At 45.0% G+C, this 12,143-nt stretch overlaps 1 protein-coding gene across 1 annotated transcript in view; it reads right to left on the bottom strand.

The window, feature by feature from the left end:
• The window catches only part of ITGB7 (integrin subunit beta 7), a 55,854-nt gene that overhangs the window by 29,631 nt on the left and 14,080 nt on the right, over nucleotides 1–12,143 (bottom strand). The window contains exons 2-3 of the mRNA XM_060253103.1: nucleotides 7,784–7,856; nucleotides 5,007–5,080 (exon numbers count right to left, since the gene is read on the bottom strand). Of these exons, the coding sequence (XP_060109086.1) occupies nucleotides 5,007–5,080; nucleotides 7,784–7,853 (144 nt within the window). The 5' untranslated portion in view covers nucleotides 7,854–7,856. The remainder of the gene's footprint in view (nucleotides 1–5,006; nucleotides 5,081–7,783; nucleotides 7,857–12,143) is intronic.

Here is a 12,143-nt window from a genome sequence, read left to right as displayed (position 1 = left end):
GAAGATTGCGACATATCAGGCTGGAGCACAGACTCCATTAAGTGGCTTCTGAGTCTAGCGGCTCTGTTTTTTCGCGCCTGTTTGCAAAATTGAAGGCAGTGCGCACAGGCGTCCACTTTATGGGATTCTCCCAAACAGAACAAGCAAAGCGAATGCCCGTCCGATGTAGGGATTTTCGCCCTACAGCGCGAGCACCTTTTGAAAGTTATTTTACTGTCCCTTCCTTCCATACGCCCGGGGTGGGGGGTGGGGGTGGGGGAAGGGAGGTCTGAGGAAAAAGCGGGGAAGATATTTATCTAAATCTTTTTTTTTTTTTTTTTTTTTTTGAAGATAAGAATATGAAGAAATAGCGAAGGATGAAAGAAGAGGAAACTTGAGGAAAACGAAGGCTAGATATCTGAGGTAAGTGAGGAGCGCAACGAGGTAGGACTATCCCGGGCGGCGGTTGGAAAGAAACTGAGTGGGTTGGGCGCCTCCCTCGCGCTACAGGCATGCGCAGTGGATGCCTGCTCCCCAGAGCGGGAGGGAGTGCGCGCCAAAAATAACGCCTAGGCTAGCTATTTAAAATCTCCGAGGTAGGGTTCGTCCTGATAGGAAAACCCATGTGTGGGACTGCACAGAGACCACGAAGAAGATCCATATTCTCTCACCCAATGAAGTGTACTTAGGTCCTCAGTGAGGTTTTGGTAAACAGCCTGCTTCACACACACACAAAAAGGAGGGAAATGTCCAATGTACATGACTGCAAAGGATTTGGGCACCCAGGAAGGGGATTATTGTTACAAAAAATTTTAACAACCCGTTTTTATTCCCTTCCTCCATTCATTTATCATGTGAAAATTTACAGTAATGAAAGTGATAAAACCATATTCATAGATTCCTAAACATAAACTCTAGCTTCAACTTAAGCATCTGGGCAGGATGTGGTAAGCAGCTCAGTGACTCATCCAGGCTGGGATGCCACCTGGGAGGATTTCCGGCTATGGCCATGCTCACCCTTGTGGGACGCTGAGTTTTGAGGGGTATTTAACACACACACACAAATGAGGCTTTGCTGGGAGCAAAGGCTCAGCTCCCTGGCAGACAGGGATGGGAGACAAGGTGGCAAGGGGAAACCACCGTCTGATTCAAAGAATTACGCGAGAGGTTTCCTCAGAGAACATGAGGGTGGGTTTCCACGTCAACCCTCACCCAGCCTGCTGTTTTTTAAGTTACCACAGGGCTATGGAGATGCCATCTGAGGAATATTATTAGAGCCTTAAGGGCTGCTGCTCATTGAGCAGGCAAGAAATGTTTACCTTCTGTTGCTAGGACAAAAAAGGTTCTTCTGGTTCTGGTAGGAATTCATGAATTCAACAGGTGCAGCTGTTCTTAGAGGTGGAGTAAAGCCTCACCTGTTCAGTTTTTTGATTCAGGTGGGTAGTCACGTTGGTCTGAAGCAGCAGGACGAAGTTTGAGTCCAGTGGCTCCTTTACTCCTTCCTGGCACCACCTTCCCCACCCTCTACCTCTATGTAACGGTTGGTGATTTCTGTTTCAGTGTATCTGACAAAGTGTGCACGCACATGAAAGGTTATACCTGGAATAAAACTCTGTTGGTCTTAAAGGTGCCACTGGGCTCAAACTTTGTTCTGCTGTTCAGTGTTTGATTGTCAGGCAGCTGGTTACAGGCACAGGAACCCTACCATTCGTGACTGAAACACCCACGTGGTATTTGTAAGTGTGGTATAGTAGTTAAAGCACTAGCCTAGGACATCCACCTTCAGATTTCTGCTTCTCATTAAACTCACAGAGTGACCCACTGGCTAGTCATTCTCTCAGCCTGCCCCACCTCACCGGGCTGTTGCGAGGATCAAATGAAGCAGGGGGGCCATAGTTCCCTTTGAGATTCCAGCAACTGTTTGGTACTAAACTGTACTAAACCAGTAAGTAAATTTAGATGTATTCTACTTTTACTCTGGCAAGGTGGTGCAAGGCCACAGCAGCTACTGAGAAGATGACACCCACTTACTCCCATGAACGGCCAAAGACATGTCACAGTCAGCGTTCCCTTGAAACTGAGTTAGTGTGAGCTAGCTCACAGATTTTTAGCCTTCAGCTCTCAGATTTTTGTCTTGGCTCAGGAAGGATGACCCCAGAGCATACTAATTGATGCAGTAGCTCACAACTTTAATGTCAGCAGCTCACAAAGTAGAATTTTTGCTCACAAGACTCTGCAGTTTAGAGGGAACATTGGTCACAGTCCACCAATGTTTTCCTTAATCCAGATTACCTGCCAGAGTTAGCCCAACTAGGCTTGGAAAGTCATCTCTCTCATAAAAGCTCCACTCCCCAAAGTTCAGAAGCATCCAGAAGCACAGGCCTCAGTACATTCAAAGTTTCCACAGCGCTAGAGATGGGCCACTGTTGGGTCAGAGAGTGTTGCTGACTCAGTCAGTATGTGCCCGTTTTACATATTTTGAAAGAAAGTCTGTGGGAGAAACCAGAGTGAAAGGGCAAGAGGTGAATCAGAGGCTATGCTGGTAGCTTGCCATCTGCAGATATCACTGCCTTCCAGGAAATACTGTGTTTTTTACCAAAGGGTGTTTCCATTAAGCTAGAAAAAGCAGAAAACCAGGAGCTGGAAAGCCATGGAGTCCAAGCAGCTATGGAGTCTAAGCAGCCTTCCAGAACGTTCACCTCCAGGATGCACAATGCCAATTGTAGCACTCCCAGGAGCAGGGAGAAGATGCAACTGTAGGGAGGTTTCACTAAATTTTGGATTGCTAGTGCCTATGAGCCCAAGCATGAGCATGAATCGAATATGGAAGAACAAGGACATCAGCCTAGCAAGCAAAAGCAGATTATTCTGTGTTGTTGTGTTTCCCATAGAATTTATGGCTGCGAAAGCTGGACCATGAAGAAGAAAGACAAGAGGAAAATCGACTCATTTGAGCTATGGTGGTGGTGAAGGCTCCTCTGCATTCCTTGGACAGCAAAGGTGATAAACAAGCTAGTACTGGAGCGCATAAAACATATCATTGGAAGGAAACATCACATAACTGCAACTGACTTATTTTGGCCATGTCATGCAGAAAAAAAAATTATGCTTGGATTGGTTAGCGGCAGGGGTGGAATTCTAGCAGGAGCTCCTTTGCATATTAGGCCACACACCCCTGATGTAGCCAATCCTTCAAGAGCTTACAAGGCTCTGTTTTGTAAGCTCTTAGAAGGATTGGCTACATCAGGAGTGTGTGACCTAATATGCAAAGGAGCTCCTGCTAGAATTCCACCTCTGGTTAGCGGCAAAAGGAAACCAGGTCACCAAAGAACACAATGGCTAGACACCATAAAAGTCAACTCCAGACTGAACATGGAACAACTCAACAAAATAGTACAAGAGCAGAAAACATGGAGAGAGCTGGCCCACAGAATCACCAGGAGTTGGACACGACTGAAGGATTAACAACATGAGCCAAGCTGCATGTTACAAAACTCTCATGGCGGGTACCCAACAAAAATATCTCTATTCGCAGAAACGACTGCCTCTGTGCATACATAAACCCTTTCCTTTTACCACTATGGGTCCACAATGAAATCTGTGCACTTGGGAGTTTTGAGTAGGGATAATCAGTCAATCTTATTAAGGTGTATTTTGCAATTGGATCTTGATTGTCCTCCAATGGATTGCTCTTTGGAACAAAACAATCTATGGGATATCTGGTGGAATATCTGAGGCCCAAACTAAGCATGATGATTTTATATGGTCAGGGCCAGGTTCCCTGCAGTGGAACAGCAGAGGGTCCTGATTCAGCTCATAACAATGGTGTAAGGGGGAAGAGGGGCTTCTGTCTCCCTGCCATGCCATTTCTCCTAAAACAAAAGTCATGGCATTGGTATTTGCTCCATTTTCAAGTTTACAGTACTCTGTATACCTACAGTTCTCAGTGGAGCAATTTTCCCTCCTGAGGCAATTTCAGTTCAGGAAAACAGCTTCAGGGGGAAGGCAGGAGCTCCTCTCTCCTACAAACCATAGACCTGTGTCAACTTAGACCCCTGTAGTGCTTTAAAAATGAGTTCCCTACACCAAATGCATTGCTGTGGGAAAAACAAGTCAGATCCAGGAATTTCTTGTCTAGTTTGGACTCTAAGATGGACTCATTTTTTGTTGTGTTTTTAATACTACCTACCGTAGTTTTTCTCTGGCTCTTATATAGATTGCAAATACTGGGGTCCCCCTCCCTTTAAACTCCTATAGGTGTGCATATCTGCAATCTGAGATTCAGAGATCCCTAGAAAATCACACCTGTACATCATACATGAGAAAATAGTAAAAATAAACAATTGAAACTTGTCTTTTGGATGCCAAAGATAGATAGACAAGATTAGATAGATAAGGATAGATATAGACAGACGGACAGATGATAGGTTTTTCAGCATGTAAAAGCTTTCTAATTTCTTTCAGGGCTTGTTTTCTCAGTACTGAAATACACAGGTGCACTTTTCTGCAAAAAACCACTGGGACATCCCTTAAAATGAACTAAAATTGTTTTTCACATTTTGGGGCAAAGAAAGGGATAATTTGTAAGGGTTACTTTACTGCTGTTTTTATGTTTCATAATACAGGTGCACTTCTTCCAGGATCAACAGTTCTGTGCATTGTGGAAGTACACACCCAAGAAATGTCAACATTTTTACCCCCTTTGGCCATGATCTCAGCAGACACTGGGGAAGTGGAGAGACACATTCTCAGTTTAATCCTTGAGTTCTGCTCCTCCAAGTTTTGCCAAGTTTGATAAATGATAATCGGGGGGGAAACCCCATATTAAATACAGAAATACAAAATCCTAATCTGAATACAACTGGTGGAACCTATTCTCTCTTTTAAATCCCTGGTCGTTTACCCTCTTGCCAGTTAAAAAAATGAAGATCTAGATGCCAGGTCTATGGAAAATGCTTCCCGAATCCTGAGTGTTGGGGAAATGACATTAAAAAGAGCTCCAGAAGTTCTTAAGAGAAAGTATTTACCAGTTGTTTACACCAGGCACAGCTGGGGTGGGAACGGATGCATTCATGGCACGAGGGACGTGGCTGGCAAGAACCTGGAAAGGGAACATGGATGGGTAAATTCTGTGTACTGCTGTACCCTGCATCCCATCTGCAATCTCTTCCTTCTCCACCTCCCTAATGCCAGTCCTGTCCTTCCCAGACTAATTTGCTTCCTAACCTAAGCAAAGGCTGCTCCATCATTCTTTCCACACAACTTCCTTCCTACACCACTGCTATGCTAGTTTCAGCTACACAGTGGCCTCTAATTTAAGTCTTCCAGTTAATGAGTCAGAAATAAGAGTAACCTGGCCATGAGAAAAGTCAAGCACTTCAGGTGACAGACTAGAGTGGAGACAGCAAGCTGGCACTAGATTCTTCCTTGAAGTACCTGCCCCTCATCTTCCAGTTTGACTTGCTCCACCTGCGGTGTTGTATAAAGGAATTTGATGTAGGAACAGCAAACCAGAACACTGAATTCCTCCCACACGCACATCTTCCGTCTCAACATATGTAAAGAGGAGAAGGATGTAAGCCACTTTGGGTCCCCAGTGGGGAGAAAGATGGGGCACAAACTAATTAATTAAACAAATTAATTAAAATAAAATAAATCTTCAGCTAGGGCCAGTATTCAGCTTTCCTCTGAAAATGGGAAAGGACAGGGCCTGAAAGGGGGACATCCATCACCCCTGCCTCCTCCCAAGAGGAGCAGAGGAAAAGCGCCATGGTGATCAGGGCTTTCATTGTAGAAAAAGACCAGCAGGAACTCATTTGCATATTAGGCCACACCCTCTGATGTTACCATTGCTTCACACAGGGTTTTTGTAGAAAAAGCCCAGCAGAGACTTATTTGTATATTAAGCCACACCCTGGCACCAAGCCAGTCGGAATTGTGTTCCTATGTGTTCCTGCTCAAAAAAAGCCGTGATGATGTATGATGACTCCTGCAAGATCCCTGTGCATGCACTCACCTTGCACACAATGCATCCCAGAATACTCACTATTTCCCACCCCATAAAGTATGCCTGTTTGTAGCAGGAACTCCTTTGCATATTAGGCCACACACCCCTGATGTAGCCAATCCTCCAACAGTTTACAACAGGCCCTGTATGAAGAGCCCTATAAGCTCTTGCAGGATTGGCTACATCAGGGGTGTGTGGCCTAATATGCAAAGGAGTTCCTGCTACAAAAAAAAACCCTGCCTGTAGTCCTGCTACAGATCACCATTAACAGGGTTTTGTTTGGTGACTGATTACTTTCACAACTTGCTCCCCCCACCCCGACTCTCTGCATCTAGCATCACTGATCAACTGGGAATGCTGGGATTTTTTTAAAGAAATGAATATAAAATTGTTTAATTAAGTTACAAGTTTAAGTAATTAAAATTTCTTGATACCACCCCCCCCCCATTTTATTTCACTTAAAGAATCTGCAAGAGCAGGGATTATAGTGTCAAGCCTGGGACCAGAAACCCTCCTTTGGGATATGAGTCATAGCCCTGCACTCAGGGCTCATTTTGTAGAGGGAGCTACTTTGCATATTAGGCCACACCCCTCTGATGTAGCCAATCCTCCAAGAGCGTACAGGGCTCTTATTACTGCGCCTACTGTAAGCTCTTAGAGGATTGGCTACATCACAGAGGTGTGGCCTAATATGCAAAGGGGCTCCTGCTACAAAATGAGCCCTACCTGCAGTCTAAAATGTCCTGAGTGTATTGTTCACTGCTTAGGGAGAGAAACCAGTCTATCTTCTCCCCATCCATATTTCTCCCATTTCTAATTGCTATCTCCCGAGACTTTATATCCTGCATTGGCTCTCCTTTTTTGAGGCATCAAACACTCTGTTCTTCCAAATCTTCTTGGCTCTCCCTTCCATCTACTCTTGTTTCTCTATTCTGACTTTTACTAGCTTCAGTCCTGCTTTGACCTGGATAGCCCAGGCTAGCTTGATCTCATCAGATCTCAGGAGCTAAGCAGGGGTTGGCTTGGATGGGGGGCCACCAAGGAAGTCCAGGGTCCCTTCATAGAGGTAGACAATGGCCAACCACCTCTGAATGACTCTCACATTGAAAACCCTATGGGATCACTATAGTGAGCTGCAACTTGATTGCAAAAAAAAGGGGGGGAAGGATCCTAAGCCTTGATTCCATCTGCATCCTTGGGGGTTTTTGTCTGCTGGCGGTGGGGGGGGGAGGGGCATCCCTCTGCTGTGGAGCCCATTCCTCTGGTGCGAGGTGCTTTTCAACCTTGCTGCTGTTGCAGTCAGCTTTCACCAACAATAGACAAAGCAGAATTTCCAAGATGACTTCATCTAGTTTTGTTCAATAAAATACGATCTCAACAAGATCTGCATGTATGGGGGCAGGGAATCTCCCCTCATATGTCAGTCCACCAACTCCCCCCACCCCCCTTGTTCCCTGTGGCCCAGAAACAGCATTTTGAGGGGCATTTGGGGTCAGGGCCTGCCCTGCCACTAGGCAAAATAGGCGATTTCCTAGGGTGCTGGCCTTCTGGGGGTAACAAACTGGGCACCCCGCACATGACTCAGTGATGGTATCATTGAGGGGGTGGGGGAGAAGTTAGCCTTGCCTAGGGTGCCAGACAGTCTCGGGCCGGCCCAGTTTGAGGTTGCTTTGGGAGTGGGGAGTCAGGGAAATTGTGCTTCCATGGATGCAATTTAGACTGGATCCATCCCACACTCTCTGTCTCAAACATACACAACATGCGCACACACACACCAGCTTTCCTCCATACTCATACCTGTTGTCTTCTGTCCACATGCCATTGCTATGAGCAGAAAGAGAAGCCACAGTTTCTGAGTCCATCTCATGACCTGGAAAGCACAAAGGTCACACTTAGGGCAATGGATGGAAGTAAATAATATAGGTATATATGAGCAAAGCCTGCTATTAACTCTCCCCCCCCCACACACACACACAGGAAAAAGACATTTAGATTATTTTCAGTTATAGAAGTCCTCTATTTTTTTAGACCACATTTGTGCCTGAATGTGTTTTCATGTGTAGGGCTGAGATCAATCTGCCAAGGTTACACTGACTAGAATATAGCCTGGGTTTTAAAAATGGCTCATCTCTTGTTTTGTAGTCCACCTCTGCTACATTTAAACATGGCACAAACATACACCAGTGTACATGAGGGTGAAAGTCTTTTCAGTGACCTGTGAAAACAACTCCTAAACTGGCTAAGCACATTTACCATAGAACACAGGAGAGTTCCCCCCACCACCACCTTGATTTTGTAATGATCTTTTTATGTTCCAATTCTTAACGCTCTTCAGAGTAGCACCTCCTGGTTCACAGACTGGCACAACAACGCATGCTGACATGGACCTGTTTGTTCGCAATGTAATCTGAGGACTCCGGGAAAGCGTCAAGGTGACACAGTTCTTTGGTTTGCAATGGTACTTTTTTTATAGCTCTGATAACATGCTGAAATCTGAGTAAAAACACACCTTTGAAAATAGAAGTGTGAGTTAAAGTGAATTAGTCATTTTGTACTATCTCCATTAAGAGACAAAAGGCTTAGAGATGTCGTGAAAAAAAGCTTACTCCCTTTTTTGTGATTTTACAGAAAGGAAGTGAAAGCTAAGAAACCATGGCCTAAAACTTTCCAGACCGCGTGTTGCTGGAGTGTGCCGTAATTGATTTCTAAAGAACAAGGGGAGCCAAAGTTCAAAGCAACAGCCTCTTATCTTAGCAGCCAAAAAGACATGGGCAGTTAAACCACAATTACTGAGTGATCTATGGCTCCGAATCGTGGGTTTTATACCGTCATCACCTGCGACTCCTTGAGCGCTTTCATCAGCGCTGCCTTCGCACCATCCTCAACATCCACTGGAGTGACTTTGTGACCAACACTGAAGTCCTCAAGCGGGCAGAGGTTACCAGCATCGAGGCACTGCTGTTGAAGACGCAGCTGCGCTGGGCAGGGCATATTTCTAGGATGGAAAACCACCGCCTTCCCAAGATTGCCCTGTATGGCGAACTCTCCACTGGCCATCGAAATAGAGGGGCACCAAAGAAGAGGTACAAGGACTCCTTGAAGAAATCCCTTAGCACCTGTCACATCAACCATCACCAGTGGTCTGACCTAGCCTCAGATCGCAAAGCATGCAGGCACACCATCCACCAGGCTGTCTCTTCCTTTGAGAACACACGCATAGCTGGTCTTGAGGACAAAAGGAGATTGAGGAAGAATCGCACTGCTACAGGACCAACCCTAAATCAGACTTTTCCCTGCAGCCGCTGTGGCCGGACCTGCCTGTCCCACATTGGTCTTGTCAGCCACCAGCGAGCCTGCAGCAAACGTGGACTATTGCACCCTTCTTAAATCTTCGTTCGCGAAGCCAAGCCGAGAGAGAGAGAGAGACTGAGTGAAGAGGGGAAATGTACTTTGCATGTGCTCAGAGGCTGCCTCTTTGCGGTCTCACTTCCATATGTTTGAGACTGAACTCTGCCACTAGAAACTGCTTCTGAGATGCACTCCACAGTTTCAAAGGTTGAACACTGGTTAAAATTAAGCTCTAGATGTGTATGTGTGTTAAGTCCCATCAAGTCACTTTTGACTTAGGGCAACACTATGAATTAATGTCCTCCAATCAATGTTCCTTCTAAGCTCCACCGTGTTGTGAGCAACAATTCTACCTTGTGAGCAAAAAAAGTTAGTAGCATTAAGGTTGTGAGCGAGTCTACATTTGACTTTCGTGCAAATTAGCTTTTTAGAAGACTACTTCCATAACCTTGTATCTATCTCACAATAAATTCTTTTAGATGATATTTAAAATGTATTTTAATAATAATTTTGTAATTTAAGCATTACAAGAAAAAACAGATCAAAGTAGTCAGCCGTGTTGGTCAGAAGTAGTAGAACAAAATAGGAGTCAAGCTGCACCTTTAAGACCAACAAAGTTTTATTCAGAACGTAAGCTTTCGTGCGCTCTCTAAGCACACTTCATCAGATGAGGAATCCAGTACAGTGAGCAAAGACATACATAGCTGGTAGTCAGTGGCTCAGAATGTATACCCCTGAATCAAGTTGAATTTCACTCACCCCTTTCCACTACATTGACAGGCCCATCATCCCAATCCAAAGGAGGCAAGACTCCAGAACACTCGCACACGGGCCTCCTCTATTGCGGCACCACACCTCTAGAACCAGCTCCCAGAAGAAGTGCGGGCCCTGCGGAGCCTTGAACAGTTCCGCAGGGCCTGCAAGACCATCCTTTTTAAGATGGCCTTTGCTGATTGAATGATCAAAGGACTTGCTCAAGGTGACGTGCCATCATATTCGCTGATGGAATAGCACCAGAAATGTCAATTTTAGTTTATAATTAGAATGTTTTTAAGGTTAATGTTGTTTTAATACCCCTTGCATATTGTATTGTATGAAATGTTGTTAGCCACCCTGAGCCTGCTTCGGCGGGGAGGGCGGGATATAAATAAATTATTATTATTATTATATATTGGTAGACCTGTCCTCTGGAGCAGCGGTTCCCAACCTTTTTGGCATCGGGGACCGGTTTTGTGGACGACAGTTTTTCCACAGACCAGGGAGGGAGGAATGATTTTGGGCAATGCTCCCTGTAAGCTGGAACACTGGTTTCAGGATAATACAATTGTGCACTTTATTTCTATTATTATATTGGAATATATAATGAAATAATTATACAACTCACGGCCCAGTTACTAACAGGCCACGGACCGGTACTGGTCCACGACCCGGGGGTTGGGGACCCCTGCTCTGGAGAACAAGTCTACCCAACAACACTTTTTCCTGACTCCATTGTAGCCTATGTTCCCTCTAAGCTGCAGAGTCTTGTGAGCAAAAATTCTACTTTGTGAGCTACTAGCATTAAAGTTGTGAGCTACTGCATAAATTAGTTTGCTCTAGGGCCATTTTTCCCGAGCTGAGACAAAAACGTGTAAGCTGGAGGCTAAAAAATTGTGAGCTAGCTCACACTAACTCATCTTAGAGGGAACACTGATGGAGACCATTATAGTCAATGAGCCCCAATCAATCTAGAGGTATCTGAGGAGAGGAGCTGGTTTTAGTTTTGTTTTTAAGCAGAAGTACCAAATTTGCCACACAGCTGCTTGTGCCTCTCCTCAAAAATTGCCTCCCAAAAATACAAAATTGTGCCTTCCCAAATTACAAAAAGATTGGACCAAGGGGTTGTATTCATTGGGCCCCAGAAGGAGGTGCCCCCATCTTCCATAGTTTCCAATAGACGGAAAAGATGCCTTGTGAGCAAAGAGCAGAAATCTGTGAGCGGCCATTTTTTAAAATGTGCACCAGCACCCCTTAGAGCAGCTTAGAGGGGACTGTGCTTCCAATGCATCCTGTCTTTAACAGCTTTACTCAGGTCTTGCAAACTGAGGGCTGTGGCTTCCTTGATTGAGTCAATCCACCTCATCCTGGACCTTCCTCTTTCTTGCTGCCTTCAACTGTTCCTAGTATTAATGTCTTTCCAGTGACTCTTCCTTTCTCAGAAAGTGACCCAAATAATAGCCTCAGGTCATTTTAGCTCCCAGGGAGAGTTCAGGCTTGATTTAATCTAGAACCCACTGATTTTGTCTTCTTGGCAGTCCATGGTATCCATAAAACTATCCTCCAACACATTTCAAATGAATCAGCTTTCTTCCTGCCAGCTTTCTTCATTGTCCAACTTTCTGCCAGTCTGAGAAGACAATACTGACTTTGATGGACCAAGGGTCTGATTCAGTATAAGGCAGCTTCATATGTTCATATGTTCACACCTATACATAGCAATAGCAAACATCACAGTGTGAATTAACTCCATCTTAGTTGCCAGAGACACATCTTTACACTTAAGAATCTTTTCTAGCTCTTTCATGGCTGCCCTTCCCAGTCTCAAATCTGCTGATTTCTTGGTTGCAGTCACGGTTCTAGATATACCCAGAAACACTGAACTCAGCATAGCTACAAAACCTATTACACAGCCCTTCACTTCCTCTGAGACACGTTTGGACCAATACAGAGGAAGACCAAACTGCAGCCTTAGGTGCCAAAATTCCAAGAGCATATGCCCCTCAGCTATACAAACATTCTGGAGAGAGAGAAAGCCACCCTCTGTCTTTTT

The sequence above is a fragment of the Heteronotia binoei genome, chromosome 13 (assembly GCF_032191835.1).
Source record: "Heteronotia binoei isolate CCM8104 ecotype False Entrance Well chromosome 13, APGP_CSIRO_Hbin_v1, whole genome shotgun sequence".
Classification (NCBI taxonomy): domain Eukaryota; kingdom Metazoa; phylum Chordata; class Lepidosauria; order Squamata; family Gekkonidae; genus Heteronotia; species Heteronotia binoei.
Note: the sequence above shows the minus strand (reverse complement) of the source record. Positions and strands in the feature narration are given on the sequence as shown.